The sequence below is a fragment of the Protomyctophum parallelum genome, assembly GCF_964188405.1.
Source record: "Protomyctophum parallelum genome assembly, chromosome: 5".
NCBI classification, from domain to species: Eukaryota; Metazoa; Chordata; class Actinopteri; order Myctophiformes; family Myctophidae; genus Protomyctophum; species Protomyctophum parallelum.
This window is the reverse complement of record NC_139702.1, coordinates 43,338,964-43,360,641: the sequence shown is the minus strand read 5'-3', so window position 1 is coordinate 43,360,641 and position 21,678 is coordinate 43,338,964. Positions and strand designations below refer to the sequence as shown.

General features: G+C 41.9%; 1 protein-coding gene across 1 annotated transcript in view; it reads right to left on the bottom strand.

Moving 5' to 3' along the window:
• Positions 1-3,479: 3,479 nt before the first annotated feature.
• The window catches only part of cabp4 (calcium binding protein 4), a gene marked incomplete at both ends in the record, with an annotated part of 40,996 nt that continues 22,797 nt past the window's right edge, over positions 3,480-21,678 (bottom strand). The window contains 5 exons of the mRNA XM_083764496.1: positions 3,480-3,508; positions 15,679-15,826; positions 18,405-18,514; positions 20,732-20,872; positions 21,176-21,206. Coding sequence (XP_083620622.1) covers positions 3,480-3,508; positions 15,679-15,826; positions 18,405-18,514; positions 20,732-20,872; positions 21,176-21,206 — 459 coding nt within the window. The remainder of the gene's footprint in view (positions 3,509-15,678; positions 15,827-18,404; positions 18,515-20,731; positions 20,873-21,175; positions 21,207-21,678) is intronic.

Genomic DNA, 21,678 nt, shown 5'->3' with positions numbered 1-21,678 from the left:
GATCAGAGAAGAAATACCAACATGTGCATCCGATGTTCGACAACACAGGAGATGGAAAGAAACGCCTCAGGGAACAAGTGACACCTGTTCTTAATTCAACGGCAGCGTGAATAGATTTTGTTTTGTTTTGTCTGTGAAACAAGCTGCTGTTGAATTTCATACACGTTGAAATCATCGTGTTCAATTATCTCTGAGGTGTACAACATTAATTGGAATGAAATGGGTGTTAAATTAACGTGTTGGTGATTTTAATGAGGTAGTGGCATCTCCTGTACTGATCCCCGGTGGGGAGATTGCACCAACAGCGATTACTAATGCGGTAGTTGTGGCGGTTTCACCATTCAGGATAAAGCCTTCTTCTTAATGATACTGGACATATACAGTAAATATCATACTGTAACTACTAGTCAGGAGCAAGTGTAAAGTGGAAATCGTCTCATACTATCATGGTTGATTTCAGTAGCTTGCACACATGTTGGAATGGCAGATCCCGCCGCCTACATATTACATAAGTTGATGTTTGGCTCCGGCACCTGCAGTCAAGTTGATCCCGGCCTTGCCTTATCCTGTCTATTTATTGACATAACTGCAGGTGTATTATTTATATTCTGATCAAACTGTTGCTTTGTTGGGTGCACGTCAGAATCGGTCTTTATCTTGTGGAGTAAACGGGACATAATTTTATTCAACAGCTTTTTATTCAGCACTCATCTATATGAATCATCAATATTAGGATTGATTTAATTAATAAATTGTCTCATTTTGCCATGGTTGCCAAGGCACACATCAGCTTCTGAATCAGTTGGGCTTACAGTGTGTTGCCAATAATGTATAAATGACTGTAGTTAAATAAGGTCTCAGTTCTCATTTTGTATTTTGGTGGCTCCACTTAATGTGTATTTTATTATTGTTTGTTTTCACTATTTACACTGTTGATTTTTAACAAATTTCTCTCTATACTAAATTGATCGTTGTCAAGGCAATGTCCTGCATTGTCTTGTTGTTCTGCGCTGCGTTGCTAGACAGGATATTCAGGCCAGAAGTGTACCTCCCAGCCCTGGCAGAGTAGTTCTGGAGTTCATTAAAGCTCTGGAGTTCTGGAGTTCCAACGGATTGTGTGCCCCTGGTTTTTCCTTAGTGGGACTGATTGAGGGTAGCTACTGGGACGTAAGTCGGGACTTGATCACTCCCGGCTGGGTCGCCTGAGTGAGGGGTATGATGTTGAGAGACCCGAAACCCCGTTGACCTCAGGATACATCACTGAGGATACTTCCCAGGTGCATCCATGCAATGTTTTTTAGTTATAGGAGAGAAGCAATCGATTGGACATATAGAAGTGATTGAGATTCTTAGGGGTTATTTTGAAGACAGGGATCCAGAATCCAATCTGGAAAACAATTGTGTTAATAGGCTGGCAGGAGAAGTAAAAGATGAGCACTGAGCCTCTCTATCAAGCACTTACACGTATATGCTGTGAACCATTCACTTATGAGCCAAGCCACACGGTTTTACATAGTTTTATGAAACAGTAAGCTAGGGAGTCCGGGACCCCTAGGGAGTCCTCACAGTTACTACATGGAGGGGCCCCCCAAATCTCTGTGTGTTAGAATTTATTACAACATCTATATATCTCTCTCAGCTAAGGGGTCCTTCTTGGCCTGAAAATCATTGAATTGAAGACCCCCGATGGAAGCCATTGAGTGTGTCTCCAGTGAATCTAATGGAGGAGTAGTAGTGGCCTCATGATCTGTGCGTTGACACTAACAAACCAGTCATGACTTCTAATCCAAAACTTCCAAAATAATTATGTTGTAAAATGTAGATCCTTGTACATTGACGCTTGATGGTTGATTTTGCAGTGGAAATGCAGGTATTGCAGATTTGAGATGCCTCACTAAACATGTATTAGCCATCTGGGTTTGGAGCCAAAAGTTCCAGCTAGCACTTGAAGGACACCACTTTTCAACTTACCTTCATATAAGTGGTCCTCACGAATGTTCATGATAAAATGCCACAATTCTTTTCCTACTCTTTCCTAAATCTGCCTAACGATGATGTCACTGGTGGACAGTTTCTGAACTGCCCACAGCCCTCCTTGAGACACAGACTGAGTAGAAAAATTGTGCTATTTTATCATGAACACTAGTGAGGAGTGAGGACTAATTATATGAAAATAGGTTGAAAAGTGGTGAAGAAGTGGTCCTTTAATCCAATGTTAATAGTAATTTAAGATTTTCTTTTTTTTAATAACCATGTAAATAATAAATGAAGGGGACTTGCAATACGATGACAAATCAAAAAAGGAAATAAGTAATATGCTATTGTACTGCACATCATGTCAGGAAACCAGTGTTTCCATTCTTCATTAAAAAGGTACATTAGGAGAACAAAGACACTACAATGGGTGGTTGAGCCAGCGGGGAATTGTTTTTGCCTTATATATCATCTCTTTATTATATTATTTAAACAGCAGGACTTGTTAGGTTGGTTATACCATTCCTGTTGCCATAGAAATTAGTATGTTTTGTTTGTTGATCCAGGTAACCTATAGTTCAACGCACAAACTGTTCCTTGTAATAAAGAAAAAGGACAAATTGAAGACAAATTTTAAATAATAAATCCTGACTTCTTTTTCAATTCAGTCTCAATGTATTCATTGTGTAAGACAGTGGTTTTCAACCCTTTTTGTATCGAGGCCCATCATTTATTCAGCATCTGAGCCACGGACCTCCATTTGATGACATTTAGCCTCTCAGACCCAAAACGTTGAATATTTCCTTGTCGTTGGATAAGATTTTGTCCACAATTCCATGCTGTATTGATGGTGAAAACATACGAGATAACAGGCGTTGATGAAAATATGTAAAACAAATCTATATTCTCTAATTGTTTAGACTTATTGTAATTTAAGTAATGCAGATGTTTAACAATAATTTAACTTTACTGAGAGCGTAAAATGATTACGGGTTCATTTGGTTTCATTTTACACTCGAGTTATAGATCTACAAGGGTCCAATTTGGTTACCAACTCTCCATCATTTAGCATGGGGACCACCTGGAACCTCAAGGACCACCGGTGGTCCCCAGACCACTGGTTGAAAACCACTGGTGTAAGCGATGGAATGTTAGGTAACATGGTCTTCATCTCTCAGGTCTCTGTTGCTGTGCAGCTTGTCACCACTGGGCGGCAGTACTTCCCCATTGGTGCTTTAATGTAGCCAATAACAAAAGGTTTCATAACTCACCCTTTGCCCTCTGCTGCACTGCAAAAAGCTGCTGCAGTTACTCAACCACTTTTATTACGAGAAAATAAACACATCTGTTCATTTTATTTTTATTATTAACTTATCTTACAACACGCAACCATTTCAGAAAAGCACTGTCTGTATCACAGAACAACAGCAGCAAGACAACTAGGTTCTGAATGAATCACTTTTATGTGCTCCTCCATCCATTCTTGTGTTTGAGTGATGATAAGGTCAGCGCACAGACAGCATCATGAGGAATTCTGTAGAGGGAGACAAGAGACAAAATGCCAAACCATTATTTAAGACTTTTCGCGTATTCCAATATCCCTAATTTATTATAACGGAGGTGGCATTAACCTGCCTGGATTAAATTGCACCAGCCGGAACTAATAAAGATCACAGTGATATACTGTATAGCTGGTTTTACAATGCTCTTATTTCCATTCTTGCCAAGATAATAAAAAACAAACGCGGCAGAAGGGAGTGCGGGTTATAAATAATAGCAGCACAGAAAAGTGTATAATTAAATTTAATCAACTTTGAAAGTTATTGCTATTGACTCTGTTTAATGTTCAGCTCAGTGGCCACACAGTTCAGGTTAGAGTGTCTAGCTAGCCTAGAGATTGGGGAGGTTTGATTGAATTTAGAGTTGTCCCCATACCATTTTCCCCCCAGACCAAGTACGAGTACATAAAGTACTTACTTTTTAGTACTCACCGATACCGAGTACCGATACGAGTACTTTTTATTTTTGTTGAGTATAAACCACTTATTTTACCCCTATTTCTCATCTATGCAGATGGGTCTCCTATCTACACTTGTCATTTATGCTTGTGGATCGTCTGTTTTTGCCAATTTGCTGCAGTAGTGTTTGGTCAGACTTGCTCTCGTTGCATTCGTTCAGCCTAGTGTCAACTGGATGTTTTGGTACTCAGGTCAAAGTATCAGGGCTGGTTCCGAGTACCGAGTACGAGTACTTGAGGGTGGTATCGGCCCGAACAACTCTAATTTAATTGATTGAATTGATTTTATTCCACAGTATGCATAATGGCCATACAGGGTTCAATTCCCCAGGTCGTACCAAAAAAAAGACTATAAAAAATAAAATAAAAATGTGACCCCAATCCCTCCCTATACTTGGCACTCAGCACCAATGGAATGGATTGGCGGTAAGTCTTTGTGACATAGAGTACTATAGCGTCATGTCCAGGGGGTGTACTTGAAGTTAAAGTAGGACTAGGCCTATCATGCTGCCTCAATCTTTGGCCAGTCAATCTAAGATTTGAACCCAAACGAAATTGCTAAATCGTTCAAGGTTGAAATTCCTATAGGCCTTAAGGCATGCTTTAATGTGACATGTCAAACTGTAGGGGTTATTCATGATCCACAATTTATATAATAATCATTTTTTTGTATAATTTGGATACACCCTAAGGATCATACATTTCTTTTGGGTCACCCCCCCCCCCCCCTTTTTGTTTTAGTTTAGAATTAGATTGACTGGCCTATCGTAAAATCCTCCGGGTAGCCACGCCTCCACCCCCCTCCACACACACCTGCGCCAAACACCAAACAGACCCTATGTTGTCTGTCCAAGAAGTATAATCAATTTATAATGTAACTTTACACTTCATGGAAGTTGAGTGGAGTACTCCACTCAACTTCCTACGTAGTGTGGGTTTTTAGGGGAAGTGAAAACTGCCCTGCAGGCACGTGCATAGAGGGGCACGTGTTATAATTCGTCTTCATAACAAACTGCTTGGTCAATTTGTTTGTATTCTGCAGGTGAGTGAGTTAGCTACCTATGCTAAGCAATGATGAGCTTTAACGTTGTGTGTGTGTGTGTGTGTGTGTGTGCGCGCGCGTTTGAAATGAACAAAATTCAACAAAAATACATTGATAGAATGCATGGCACAATGCCAAATCCTTGTATGAATGTTTAACTGTACACTTTCCTCTTTACAATACAACCTATATTATCTTCAACTGACCAGCCAACCAGCCAGGCCAGTTAAGCACAGTACTAATACCTAGCCGCAATTTGCAACGCTAGATTTTTTTTATAATGGGATGAATCTATAGAGTTGCAATACTCTCCATTGACTCCCCACTCGATCATCCAATTTGGTTTGCGATCTGCTTGTCTTGACTTAAACGACGTTAAACTCACCAATATTGCAGCTGTAGCCTAGTCCAAGTTTGAATTATCCTCTTTCAATCTGCCGAGCTTGTTTTTCATAAAAATCCACCGTAGAGATGTTATGAGCTAGGCCTACTTTCTGTCAAGACATCCTCTGCAGGCACTCGTTTTTATTAACTCTCCTGCTGCCTTCTGCATTATGTGCAAATTCGAAACGGGTGGTACGCAGGTCCGTTCAGTGACATGCCGAGTGCTTCCAAACTCCAGCACTTAGAAAAATAATCACATTACCTGCACAGAATTTCTTGACAGAAAGTAGCTCATAACATGTCTACTGCGGCTCGGCAGATTGAAAGAGGATAATTCAAACTTGGACTACAGCTGCAATGTTGGTGAGTTTAACGTTGTTTAAGACAAGCAGATCGCAAACCAAATTGGATGAGTGGGGACTGGGGAGTCAATGGAGGGTAGGCCTATATTGCAACTCTAGATTCATCCCATTATTAAAAAAAATCTGGAGTTGCAAATTGCGGCTAAGTAATACCATGGTCAGTGAGTACACCAATTACTAGTAGTTTTGGCTCCGTGGGCAGGTGCCAAGTGCTGCCTGAAAAGGAAATCAGTATATTCCTAAAGCTTGTCAACAAACGTAAGCACACAGTGAGTGCTGTAAAATATCCTAATAGATGGGTTGTGTTGTATCTACAATTTGATAAAACACAGTGATGTTATCTGCCATCTGCATGGTGTTTGTCCACTGGTCTCATAAAAATATTCTAATATTTGATTTTCATGAGCTGTATAGGCTTATGCCATAATCTAGAATATATGAAAGTTTCACTTTTTTAATTATATTATGGAAGAAAATGTACTTTTCCCACGATATTTTAATTATTTGAGAAGGCCCTCTATACAGGCTGTGTATGTTTGCCTGCTGTTGCTAGTGAGTTGTGACAGGGTACAGTGTAATAATAATAATAAACTTTATTTATATAGCACCTTTCATACATAAATGTAGCTCAAAGTGCTTTACAGAGCAGAAAAGATAATAAAAACAAAAGCAAAACAAAACAGCATTAAAACAGGCATGCAGTTAAAACAATAGGACAATAACGCAGTGTCAAATCAGGAAAAGGCAGTGGTACAAAGATAAGAACAGATAAAGCAGGGCAACGACATTAAAAAAAACAAGCAGTAATACAATACAGTGAGGACATGAATAACAAAAAATTAAAGATAATTTAAAAGCAATGTTGCAGAAGTGGGTCTTGAGCTGAGCTTTAAAAATGTCTACAGAGGCTGCCTGACGAAGGTACAGTGGGAGCTTGTTCCATGCCGACGGCCCGTAGAAGTAAAAAGCTGCTTCCCCGTATTTTTTAGTTGCCATTTCTTTAGGCAAAGCGAGCAGGCCAGCAGTGGAAGACCTTAGGGGCCGGTTTGGGACATATTTATGCAGGCAGTCAAGTAGGAAGGTGCGAGACCATTGAGAGCTTTATAGACAAGTAATTTTTTTTTAAAGTCAATCCTAAAAACAACCGGAAGCCAGTGCAGTGATGCCAAAACTGGAGTAATATGTTCTCTCATCTTACTGTAGTTCTAGTTAAAACTCTAGCTGCTGCATTTTGGACAAGTTGTAATCTGTCAGTTGTTTTCTTAGGCAGTCCTGAAAAAAGGGCATTGCAGTAGTCAAGCCGAGAAAAAACAAAGGCGTGGATTAGCGTTTTTGCATCGTCCAAGGACAAATAGGCTCTGATTCGTGCAATATTTCTAAGGTGAAAAAAGGCAATCTTGGTAACATGATTAATGTGTGAATTAAAATTAAATTCAGAATCAATAATAACCCCCAGGTTCTTTACTGTACTGTTACTTTCTACAGTCAGGTTGCCAAGTCTGCTTATTATTGATTATTTCTGCTCACTAGAACCGATTATGAGAACTTCTGTCTTATCCTCATTTAGCTTGAGAAAGTTCTCATTCATCCAACATTTGATGCTAGACAGACAGGTCAAGTGTACAGTGTACAGTATGTGGCTCTTGGTCAGCTCACCCTCCTTCTTTCTATACTTAATATTATACTCGAAGCTTTATGGTGTCTCTCTCTCAACCTGCTCCACAGGTACACCAGTCAGGGTGACGAAGCTCAGCTTCTTCTCAGCACTGAGTCCGTTCTCCTGTGAATGCTGGACCCTAGAGCCTGCCCTAAATCCCTGACCACTGCACTACACCAGAATGCTGGACCCTAGAGCCTGCCCTAAATCCCTGACCACTGCACTACACCAGAATGCTGGACCCTAGAGCCTGCCCTAAATCCCTGACCACTGCACTACACCAGAATGCTGGACCCTAGAGCCTGCCCTAAATCCCTGACCACTGCACTACACCAGAATGCTATGTGCGGTACTAAACGTCCAAGGCTGGGTGAGAAGATGGCAGCCATGGGAGAATGAGGCCATTGATACTGGGGAGGAAAGTAGTGGCCAGCTTGTCAGATGTATGGAGGATGGAGATGACTGGAGACGCTGCTGGAGGGCGAGAGACAGCTGGAGGCTTTATCTCTCTATCCATGGGTTCCAAAGTTTGGAGTCAAGTAGAAGACTGCTCAAGGTAGGAACGTAGTTTTTGAGCGGTGCCTGCGCTCCATTACGCAGCTATGTGCGTCCCTATACATACGCACGTACGCACGTGTATGCGTGTCTGTCTCTGTGTCCGAGCACGGAAAGCTGCAACACAGTAACTGTCATTTTCTCAACCGTTTGGGATGCGGGAAGGTTCGCCGGAACCGGGCCGCCGCCCTGCTGGGCGTGTTCCTGGGGGTCCTGATGTTACGAGGACCCCCGGGGACCCCCACATGGTAACTGTCATTTCTTGACTGTTTCGGACGCGGGGCGAGCACCAGACCTGCTGGGGGTCTGGATGTTCCGGGGGCCCCACCACACGGTAGTTGCAACGCTCACTTCACTTGATTTTTTGCTTCTTTGCTGCCGCTGCTGCTTGTGTTTAGTGTGCTTCAAGCTGGTCTACAACTATTAATGTAATTTTGGGACCCAATGACTGGGTGGCAATGAAACATGTTCAGTAACTGTTTGCGGCTCTGGAATTGAATGCTGATGTGAATCTACAGTTTGTATGTTGTGTTGTATGTGCCGTGCCATTGAAAGGTTCGCTGTGAGTTATTGTGACAGGGTGGCTGTAATGGTTTTTAAGGGACCTAGAAGTCACGAAGTGACTTTGGTCACTTATTGTTTTTGTGTTTTTTCTTCTTCTTCTTCTTCTCCTTCCGCCAAAAATAGCAGTTCTGACTGAACTGTGCAGTCGGTTTTCGTGAAACGTGGGAATCTGGTAGAGGTCCATGCCAAACGGTGACTATGCCAAGCCCATGACCATTGGCCCAAGGGTGGTGCTATAGCACTCAATTGAAAATGCAAACTTTGCAAACATCGCTCATGAACCGTTTGAACGTTGGCAATGACACTTTGATACACATATGTGTCTCCTCATGCCAAACAACTTTTGTGTTCTGACTTTTGACCTCTGACCTTTAGATCACCCGCCATTTTGAATTATATGAAAAACAAAATGCACAAAAACGTCTACATGTGAACGTTGGACCTATACGGACAATAAATCGTAGTAATTTATTTTTAAGTGAGAATCTTTTTTATGAGCCAATGAAAGTTGCTGGTTTGTGAAAATTCTTCTTCTGCCTCTAATAAATACATGCCCCGTCATATGCTTGTCACTTTACAGTATAGTAGAGGGTCATGCCAAATAGCACTGGAAGCAGTATTACTCCAATTGGCCAAAGGGGGGCAGTCTTTTGAAAATGAAACCTTTGAACAGTCATAACTCATGCTTTGTTTGGCCAAAATTCATGGCACTTTGACAAGTAAGCTCCGCCCTCAGATGCTTATACTTGATTTTCTGCCCTGATTTTTGAGCAACTTGTGTGAAATGTTCTACACACAATCTATGGACCATTAACTGAAATTCCAGTTGAAGAGAAGTTTGTACGTGAACACTTGAACAGCAGACACTGTAGAAATGGATAATGACATGCCCAAAACGAGGACACATACTTGTTACCAAAAACACTGAATGATGTTACTGTTTACAATGAGAAAACTGACTGTCCGGATAGCTCAGTCATAACCGACGACTCAGCCCATGACTCTTATTTGTGCATATTGTTCTTATTGCGTCTTCTTTCTTGGTCCCGCCTTATCGCTGCGTGCAGTATTTCCATGCTTTTTTGTTCTTGCTTAATGTAAATCGCTCTGGGTTAAGAGCGTCTGCTAAATGCCTAAATTGTAAATTGTAAATTGCAGCTATATTCTATTTCTTTCTTTCTTTCCTTTTCTTTCCCCTTCCTTCTTTCCTTTCCTTTCCTTTTCTTTTCCCGCTCCAGGGAAAAATACTTAAATCGTCGATGCATTCAAATGTGTCTGTATCCTATCCAACAGAAAATTATGTGCCTTTGAAAACTATAGATTATTTTGGTCCAGCTCATGAATGTAACCTGTGATAGTGTGATTAGTGAGTAACAACAAGGAAGGTTGTCACCTTATCACCTAAAACTGGACTATGAACAGGCTAGCTCTGGTCCATAGCTAAAAGGGATTTGTTTTCCACCGGGGAAAAATATACTTTTAGTTACTCCACTGCGCCCTCTACCGATATCGAGAGAGAAAAGAGAAAGAGAAAACCTTCATAGAGAATATTTTTCTATATAATATACTTCTACAGTCAGATTCTTAAAGCTAACCATTTTCCACTGAGCACCTCGGCATGCTGTATCAACCACAATGGATTGACCTATCTAAAAATAAAAGCTATAGCTATTGATCTGCCTCCAAGTCAATCAGAACATTGCCGTGCTAAGTAACAGCTTGTAGCTTGAGGCAGATTAATGAAGGCTATTCGGTCAGTCACTTGTTTCATTCCCCATTCTTCTTTTCTCTGAGATAACTGCTGCGAAAGAAGTCTGTGGCTGTAGGAATGGCGCCATTGATTGATCCAGCACCAACCAATAACACTAACACAGATTTGTGTCATTGCATCGTCTCTACAACAGGCTATTGTGAAGTGTGAACACCCGGGCCGTTTTTAAGTGGGTTTATTCAGTATTAAAGATGGAGTGCCACGATTTTTTGTGTGGAAAAAGTAATTGAAAAAACACGGCCCCTCACGTACAGAAGGACTGGTGTTTTCCATGAAACTGACATGATTAAAATGGGTTTGTATCTAAATGCTGAATCAAGCAACTTAAAAACTGTCTTGTCTGAGGTGTTCACATAAGACTGAGTATAGACGATAAAATACCCCAAAAACTGAAATAAATATCCCTTTAATTCCATGCTAACCCCTCTCTCTCCTCAAAGCACGGCTGCACAGCAGGTTATCAAGAAATGAACCAACCAGACCGATCGTATACGGATCCTTGATGTTGAGCGTGTGATTGAAGAATATCTCCCATAAAAGTTCAATTCCCGCCGTTCGTGCGAGCTAAAACTAGATGGATATAAAGCCAGCTGTGCAGCCCCCCCAGGGGCTAATTGCAGATAATGTGGGGCACGTGCTTATTGATCCCTCCTCAGACTGACACGCCTTTGTGTGTTTCTGATAATTGTAATTGATTGGATCAATGATCAAGGCGAAGAGGAATCAGATCTGGAGAGTTTACAGGATCACGCACACCATGTCAGCCCTCGATGGTCTTGCTGCCTGTAATCACTGCCACGTGCACGGTGCACGGTCGGTCGTGCATGCACGGGTGGGGTGGGCATGATATTTGCGTGTGCGCGAAGGCTGGCTGTACGCTCGCCCGTCTGTCTGTGTGTGTGTGTGTGTGTGTGTGTAGTCATATCTGTCCCACTGTACACGCCGGTGCTGCTGATTAATTATTAATGTCCTCCCTGTGGTTATATGTGTTAGTTTAATCCCTTTAGACCTGAGGACGCATCCGTGTCACCGTATAGCTTATAACCACTTTTAAACATTATTTCAAACTTCAGCTGTTGAAAAATAGCAGATCGACAAGCTCATAGCGTGTGCCGCGGCAGCCGCGCTATACGAGCTTGTAGATCTGCTATTTTTGAAAAACTCCTTTTGAATATATAATTTCACGGTGAACGTTTTTGGGGGGGTTGGCAGCCAATTACATATCATTCTGGAGGTCCTTCTTGACATGAAAATGTTTGAGCACCAGTGATACGTTTTTTCAGAAAACTGTCTTGATTTTAGGAGACATCTTTGTCAAATCTGGTCTCAGGTCTAAACGGTTTAATTTCTGCAAAACGACGCCCTTGAAGTGTCCAGCAGGCATGCAGCAGCGGGTGTCATGCCTCAAGAGTCCAGGCATGTGTGTGTATCGATTGCCTTAATGTGCTACTGATTGGATTGGCCCTTCAAACGAACCCACCTTGACTTCCACTGCATTGGTGAAATGTTAACTTTTTTTTCCTTTTTTTTTAAAAGTATCGATACTGCAATGTCATTGTACTCTGTTACAAGTTAAAGTCCGCAATTTTTACTTGCGTAAAAGTAGAAACGTATTGGTATGAAAATGTAATAGAGGCATGCATAAAGTGAATGGTGAATCAAGTGGCAAATTGAGTGGCAAAGTGAGTGGAAAAGTGCACATACCTAGTAGTACAAAGTAGTAGTAAGGTTGAAATCAAATTTTTGCAAGTAGAAATATATCCGGGTTTTACAGGGTTAATGATGCTGCTCTGACAAAACTGTCTAATCACTACCAGTAATCAGCAGAACTGATTTCTAATGTGATTAATCCGTTCTCAAAAGTTAACGGCTATAGGTGTGCTGTCATGCTCATTTCAGCATGGCTGGATATCCCTTTCCAACCAATGGCTTGGTCAGAAGAACTACATAAATATTAGGGATGCCAACGATTAATCGATTTTCCGATTAATCGTCTGGGTCTCCGAAATCGATTTTAATATTTCATAATAAAATAAAAAATAAATAGCCAAAATAGTCTAATACGTAAGGCTGCATGATATATCGAACATGTACCTTCATCAGAATGGAGAATATAAGTATAAATCAAGTTGAGCAAAGCCACTCTTCTCTGCCCCTCTCTCCAAAGCTAAATTCCAATACCGCAACTTTCACACTCACTCACTCTCCTCGCGTCCTCCACTCGCTCCTCGCATTCAGGCATGCACAGAGATAAATTAACTATAGCTTTTGAGGTGCCCACAATATAGCCGGCCTAATTTATATATCCTACTTTTATTAGGCTTATATCACACAACGCAATAAAGCCAGTGGCTTGTTGTGGTCCTTTCACTTTCACATATGTAGGCTAGATAGGCTACTTTATCATTCTGAAGCTCTATTCATTCAGCGAAAATGTGTCTCTTCAACAAACAGTTGAACAGTGCGTGCATGTGTGTGTTGGCCGTTGGGTCAGCGACTTCAGCCAGTCAGCCGGCCGGCAGCTAGTGGATGGGGTGGGGGGGGGGGTGCATAGTATCGGGTTTCAAGCAGTGTTTTTGTGCCACATGTGGAGGAGGCGGACTTATGTCACTGGAGAAGGAAAAAACAAATACACGTGATGCGGAAATCAAAGAGACAAAATACAAAATACCCCACCGAGCCTGCACCTGATGTACACTTGCTCTATGTGGTCTCGGAGAGCCCACTCGGCTCCTCCACTCGACTCCACTCTCCTCCTCGATGGAGCACTTTAACAAATGGAACGTTAACCATTTCCGGGTCACGCTGGAATGACCCCGAGTGACCGAGTGGGAGTGAGCGAGTGTCCGAGATTTTGGGTATTGGAATTTAGCTTACCAGACACAGTTAACGATCGCTTGTTAAGTGCCTGCCAGACAGACAATCAGATCAAATGAAGGCAGTGTTAGAGTAAAGTGTAGAGTGAACTGAACGTACTTCATACCAGCCCCTTATGAAACTACTTCTCCCCAAATCCAAATGGATTTAATTTTCCATCCTGAATGGCAGTAACTAGCATACAATGAGAACTGAGAAGATCTCCACAATTGCAATAGTAACCGTCCATTCGTCCAAATAACATTAACAATTAATTATTGTATAACATAAATAAATTGTGGATCATGGTAAATTCACCGGTTAAAAGTTGGATACCATTAACATCCTATAAAACATTTCAAATTTTAATAATGCTTTAAGTAGCATGTGACGTGTTCAAACTTTTATTCATGATTCTAAATCCATTGCAAATGACCATAGCCATCATCACAAATGTGATGACGCCAGCACATTTGGGCCTATGACCATCTGGCCTAATTTAGCACAAGGAGTGTTTTTCGTGCCAAACTAATGCTTGGAATGGATTCAGAATCATGAATCACCCCTAGTTTGACACGTCACATGCTACTTAAAGCATAATTCTAATTAGAAATGTTTGCCTTCTAAAGGATGTTAATGGTACCCAACATTCAACCCCTGAATTGTGATGCCATGATGCACAATTTATTAGAGCTGGGACTCGATTAAAAAAATTAATCTAATTAATCAGAGGCTTTGCGATTAATTAATCTAGATTAATCGCATTTTAATCGCATATCAATATTCAACCCGAGAACAGCGAGAAACCTTTTTTTTTAATGTTTTTTGGTATCCCAGTGAAACAACGAATAGTGACTACAGGATACCACTCATTTTCAACATCTTACTGTCATTAATATACCTGTTGTGGAAATAATAATAGTCACCCCATTCTGTGTTGCCTAGAACTGGAGGTCTGAAAAAAAAATAGTAACAGTAACAAGTACATCTCAGTGACATCACAAAGCTGTACTTACTTCATATTGTTACTGTTTTTTGTCAGACCTCCAGTTCTAGGCAACACAAAATGGGGTGACTTTTTATTATTTCCAGTTTTCAGTACTATAGAAAAGCGCCCAGTGAGAAACGTTCCGCGGTGAAAAAAAAGGTGCGATTAATTTATCTGTAGTTAATCGCGATTAATTTTTCTGTAGTTAATTAATCTAAATTAATCGCAATTAGTCCCGGCCCTACAATTTATATAATCTATTTGGAGTGAGAGAGAGAGAGAGAGAGAGATTTATCGACCGTTTCGGGCGGCTCGCCGCAACCGGGCCGGCACCCTGGGCGCATTCCTGTGGGTCTGGAAGTTCCGGGGACCCCCACACGGAGTTGCACCACTCAGTTCACACAGGTGTGATTTTAATGTTATTTAATGTTATTTGGATGACCCTAAGGATCATAAAAAACCTTGAACGATTACTATTGCAATTTTTTTTGGGTCATGCTCCTTTTTAGCTTAGATTGACTGGCCTATTTTGAGTTGACACGTGCAGATGGAGCCATCTTTCTGTCATAACGCCCCAGCCCCTGGCCCAGCATCTCCACACCTCTACTCTCTCTTTCTCTCCCTCCCTCCCTCCGCCTGTCCCCTCACATTTTTTGTACACTTATTTTTTTTTGTATCCATATTTACCTCAGGACTTTTTTGTGGCCTTTCATTTAGATCCTTTTTCAGTCTGTTCTTTTTTGTTCGAGCACCCGTTGAATTTACCTGGGATGTGCGTGCACCTCCTGACCACTTTCATTTAGATCACTCTTTGTCTGCAAAATAACTCTCTGTAATGAAAAGATCTGACTCTTTAGGGCCTTTCAAACGGAAAGCGAGGAACGCAGGCGTTGTTTCCTGGATCAACGACAGGTCTCCTCCAGGTCTGCTCAATAGGGGCGCAACAATGCAAGCGTAACAAAAGAGCTAAACAGAATCCAGGTATGGTGAGTTGCGGGCGTTTGCACGAAACGAGCACGCGCCCAACAAATTCACGGGACCGCGCTCACGTAAATACACTTGCGTTGTCGTACCGTGATTGCTCCCCAGTGCTTCACGTTTGAAAGGCCCTTTAGTCTGCAAATTACAACCCTCTGTAAAGAAAATATCTAATTATCTATACAGATACCGATTTTACTGTCAGTCAATTTTGTCACTGCCTAGTGCCTCCGCTGGCCAAAGATGCCCCAGAGGCATCCTAACCACCTAAGCTGGCTCCTTTCCAAGTGAAGAAGTAGCGACTCTACTCCGAGTCTCTCTCGTGTGACTGAACTTCTCAGAGTCACCCTACTGTGACCTAGGGAGATTCCAGCCACCCGTCGAAGAAATCATTTTGGCCACTTGTATTGGAGCTTGTAGATCAGTAGAAAGTAAACCATTTGCTACCCTGGGCTTTCATCCCCTCATCATGTCGTGCTCTTTGCCTCCCCCCCCCCCCCCCCACCTCTCTGGGTCATCATCCCACTCACCCTCAAAGTCGATGATGCCGTCCTTGTTGAGGTCGATGTCGGCCAGGACCTCCTCCAACTCGCCTTTCTTCAGTTTCTCCCCCAGGAGGACCTTCGTAGCTTCCTTCAGCTCGTCCAGCGTGATCTTTCCATCACCGTCGGTGTCAAACTGAGAGAGAGAGAGAGAGAGAGAGAGAGAGAGAGAGAGAGAACAAGGATGAAAAGACGGGGACAATTTGCACTGTTTTTACCTAGACTATGAAGTACTTATTTATTCAAGGATTGTAAGTTTCTTTTCCCCCTGTCTTATCTGCATTTTCTGGCCCTGGGAGCTACGCTCCAAAAGTTCCTATATGCACTTGTGCAAATGGCAAATGAATACAAATCTATTCTACTCTATTCGACAACATGGAGGAAAGAAAATATAGAGGGGGGGGGGGGGGGGGGCAGATAATTAGAGGTGACAAAATGCATCAAAGAATTGACAAAGAGAGTCCAGGGTCATGGAAGGCCCGGGGAAAGTCAATATTATACGAGAGGAGGAGGAGGTGGGGGAGAGTGTGAAGGCAGAGATGGACGGACCCGGATTGTGTCAGACAGAGGGGTTTAGGCGATCATGGCATGCCAAAACCATTTAACACGTTTTGGACGGGAGTGCGTCTTGTGTCGCCTTTATAGCTTTTAACCACTTTGAACCGTTATTTTACACTTTAGCTGTTGAAAAATAGCAGATCTACAAGCTTGTAGTGAGTGCCGTGCTACGAGCTTGTAGATCTGCTATTTTTGTTTTTTTTGTGGCTTTCGCCTTTTTTTTATTTTTATGGAGGGATAGACAGTAGGCTGACAGGAAATGGGGAGAGAGATGGGGCCAAGGTGCCTGGACCTCTGAGCCACGGCCCATGCCAGATCTGCTTTTATTTGCTTTTTTTAAGTGAAAATGTGGTGCAAATCTTTGAATATTCTTTCTCAATGAACGCTTTTAACGCACGTCTTTACTTCTGGGGAGGTCCCTGGAACAACATATTTTGAGATTGGGGTTTGGTCCAGGACCAATAATACATAATTCTAGGGGGTCCTTGACATGAAATATTTTGAGAACTACTGATATAGAAACATAAGGTTTTTCTGAAAACGGTCATGATTTTAGAAGACATTTTGTATATAATCTGCATGCAGGTCTCGGGTCTAAACGGGTTAACACAAGATGCCTGCAATTAACACGAGTGTCTAAGTGGCTACAGTATAAGTGCATCACTGATAAAAGCTCCCGACACGACTAGCAGAGGACTCTCTGAGGTCAGAGTATAGATACCCTTCAGGTCGGGACGTCGACTCGAGGTGGTATTAGGATTGAAGCGACGACAACCAAGAGAGATATCGAAAAGCAGACACGACGCTTCACTGAACTTGCTCCTTTTCAGAGGAAGACTAAAAAATCCAATTAATTTGCAGTGATGATTATGAGCGTGAGCTGACTGGGGAATGCTTGGTGATATTTTGACCTCAACTAATGGAATTCATTCATTCGTTTGTTTATGTAGTAAGACTGCAGCGCAAGCACACATCTTAACACCCCGAACGCCCCGGGGTTATTTAATCCATTAAATCATAGCGCCCAGCGGTTTATACTGTAGCAGCAGAGCACATTTAGCGACGGACCGGATGTTATCCCGGATGTGGCTGAAGTAGCTAGATGTAGCCAAAACACTCTTGAGGCGATCGACAACAATGGGAGGTATGATTAATTCTATCGCGACTAGCGACGGGACCGCGGTCTAACATATAATCTTTTCTTAGAATTGGACGGAATGATTTAGATCAAGAGTCATCTCTTTAGATCAATAGCCATCTCGTTGGCTAAACAGCGGGGTAACATTTTCGATGACGTCCCACTGTTGCGCAACATCGAATGTTGCGCAACAGACGCTCCCAGCCTGTGGAGCGATGCGATCGGTTTTGATATCAATAATCTCCGTCCTTTTGATCAATCTCCGTCTTGAGCGCTTGGCGTTACTAATTGATAAGGCGGAGAACTCCGTCCGGTGCGCTCAGGGTGTTAATGAGACATTAAGAAGTGAATGTATATTCACTCTGTCCTGAAGCAGTGTTGCGTGTTTACTAGCAAATGAGACCAACTCCGCCGCCTTCGCCTTCATTCAATATCAAAGATAACCTCTTTGATTAGCTCTTTATTAGCTTTTGCAAACTGACTCAAAAGTAAATTTTTTTTGAGGAAAAGCAAGCTTGGCACGTGATGTGAAACTGAATTTTAAAAACTTTCTCTTCTCGGGGGTGATTAAGATGTGAAAGCATCCTCTGCAGAAGTCAGGAAAGATTTGCTGTACTTCTGCACGCTCTTTGAAGATACAGAATAATTCCCAACGACCCCATTTTTCAGTTGGAAAGTGCTTTTTCTACAGTAGGTGCCTGCACTCCTTAATAAGGCTGCATGTGCCGTTCTCTGGGCTGTGTCATTGGGCTTTGGGAATATCATTTGCAAGTACTATTTCACCCTATAGCAAAGTTCACTTTGTATAGAATGTGTGAAAACTGTTTCTGTCAGTATTAATAATAGTTCATTTATTTTCCAGTTACACTAGTGTGTACCTACCGTACCATTATCTACCTGTTAACTAGTAAAGGTGTTTTGTTCCCTCACTTGGTTCCCTCACCGTGGTTGTTGTTAGTAGCACACCACAGAGTCTGTCAAACTCACTTGAAGCTGTGTGCGTGCGTGCGTGTCTCACCTGTTGGAACGCACTTTTGAGCTCTTTTATCCCGACCATACTAGCCGTCTCACTCAGTATCCTTGGACCCATAAGCTCACAGAAATCCTCAAAGTCCACATGACCGCCCCCTACACACACACACACACACACACACACACACACACACACACACACACACACGCGTATGATTAAGCAATCTGATTGGTCAAAACAGCATTCTAGTCGTGCTTAAACGACAGTATAGGAACACCTAATCAAAACATAGAAATCAGCTGCTCTGTTCTCCCAGAGCGCATGCAGCAGACTGGGTGGCTAGGCTAGCGAGTTTCTTGGGACATTTGTGGGCGTAGTGGCTACATCCGTCATTGAAAGTTTAAGATTTTTTTTTTGTTTGATTGATTATCTTAGTTTTAAGGGTATGTTGTACAATTGCAATATTACACTCAAGGGGGTGTTCTTTATCTTGTCATTAATGCACTTGTGCATTAATGAAAATAAAGAACACCCTCTCGTGTAATATTGCTTAATTATGACTTACACAATCAATGCAGCTGTCTTTTTGACCAGGGCCCACTTGAAACAGTGATTTGATCTTATCTCTGGGTAAATAAAGCATAAATAAATATATTACATAAAAAGTTAGATTCATGCACACCTACAACGTTATGAGACAGACACACTATAGGACTCTGCGATTGCGATTAACAAATGTAGCTTATTTGTAAATGGTGAAAATGGCGCTGCGATGCCGTCGTGAGTTTATAGATCGGCTATTTTCACTATTTTTGAACAGGGTGAGTTAATCAGATGACTAGATTTAGCCTCTTATGAACAACAATCTATTAGATCTATTTTGTGTCGATTCATTGACACATATATTAGGCTACCAGTAAGACCATATAAGGCCATATAAGGAGCATGTCTTGAGTGTACAGGGTTTGATGAGGTCAGATCAACATTTGGAATGTCAGAACAGGTCAGCTCCATATATGGAGATCTAAGGGTGGCAGCGAGGGCAGTGTCTTAAGTGTACAGGGTTTGATGAGGGCCAAGGTAGGGGCCTTAATTTTCGGGCCTGTTGAGAACTCTAGTTTTAGACCAGCCGCACTAATAACTTTTGGGTGGGCCCGTCTAGAGTTGAAATGGACACGTAATATATCGGTCAAAAGGGAGACATCGAAGAGGAAGGATGGATGATCTACATATGGAATGTCAGAAGCATGACCATATATGGGGCGTGACTGTCACGTGTCACAATTTGACATAATCGTCTAATCGCAATAATTTGAGATTCACAATTATTTTTGCATAATCATCAATCCTTTCCTTTTCAATCCTTGTTGGAAAAAAAAAATATATATATATATATATATATATAAATACTACAAATCTACGTGTGACGTGTTGTAAGCTTGTAGATCAACTATTTCCGCTATGATGTTGTTTTTTTTTTTTAAGAAAATATTAAGAAATTATTACATTTGTCATTCCTATTTAAGTTATTTGTCATATCTTCCCCTGTGCAATTTGTGATTACGATGCCTAAAAGGCAAACGGAAGCACAAACTGTAACGTTATTGTTCAATGCAAAAAACACAATTTAATTGTTATTTGCAATTATTTGTGCGACAATTAATCGACTAAAACTAAAAATGTTCGTCGACTACCTTTTTTCACTGACGAAAACTAAATGGAAACTAAATGAAAACGAAGGTATTATGACTAAAAATAAGCTAAATGTATTGACAATTTTGTCAACTAGACTGAAATGTTAGGAAGGGACTAGTGGACAAGAGATACAGTATAAGTCATTTTACACTTGAAAATAGCAGATCCAGGCCCAGGCCGTAGCGTAACGGTCTGGGCACCGGACTGGTAATCCAGTCGCAGTGTGCCGCGGGTTCGACTCCCGGACCCGACACGGCCTTTACTGCATGTCATCCCCCCATCTCTCTCCCGTTTCCTGTCAGCCTACTGTCTGTCCCTTCAAAAATCAATAAAAGGCGTAAGCCGCAAAAAAAAAAAGAAAAAAAAAAAAAAAAAAATAGCAGATCCACAAGCGCGTTGTGAACTTGTAGATCGGCTATTTTCAGCACGCGTAAAATCAGGCATTACGACGACGGCATCGAGGCCCAGACAAAATACATTTTAGTCTTCTGACATTTAGTCGACTAAAACTAGACTTGACACTAAAACATTCCAGGTGACTAAAATATGACTAAAACTAAATGAAGTTACACTCCTATGACTAAACTAAAAATAGGAATTTGCTGTCAAAAACAACAACACTGATACACACACGCAGACCCACTAGCAGGTGTACTGTAATAACTGTATATACACACTTCCGTATATCTTCTGAACGATCTCGATGAGCTCCATCTCGGTGGGCATGTATCCCATGGCTCTCATGGAGCTGGCAATGTCATTATAATGGATGTAGCCGTCACAGTCGTAGTCAAACTCCTTAAAGGCAACCTGCAGCTCTGAAATTCATGAGCACGCCCATGCACACGCATACACACCACACACACCACACACACCACACACACACACACACACACACACACACACACACACGGACGACACACACGAAAGTTGAGCAGTTTAAAACTGCCATTGTCATTGGCAACAAAGGAGAGAGAGAGAGAGAACAAAGTTTGAAGACAAAGTTTGTGAGAAGTGCTGTGCTGGCCTGTGACCGGTGAGAGTCATGAAGGACAGGAAGCTGTGATGTATTAATATTATGCTCAGTTATTATTACCAGTTATTACCCAAATGATGCTTACCATCCAACTCTTCTGCTGATAGTTCCCGTTCCTGAGAGAGAGAGAGAATATTAACAACTTGTCCTAAACCCTCTATACATCACACAGAACTGTGTTAAAACTGTCCTTGGTACGCTCCCCCCCCCCCCCCCACTCTAGTCTATATACGCCCAATCTCGTCTCCAAAACTAGCTGATCTACAAGCTCACAGCGACGCGCTGTGAGCTTGTAGAGGGTTGGCGGGGTTCAAGTGGTTATAAAGAGTGTCTGGGGATTAGTTGTTAAAATAATGCAGTCTTAAATTAAGCACCGCACGCTAATCTTATTTTTTTTCCTTTTTGCTTTGAAGTGCGACATTAGAATAACATGCATAACTTGTCAACACTGCAGCGTGCTGGCAGAGAGCTGTAATGGATTTTCACCCAACGACATGCCTCTCTAATTTGCACAATGACATAATACTACAGTACACACACCCACCACGCACCGCCCCCCCCTTCATCCACGCACACACACATATGCGC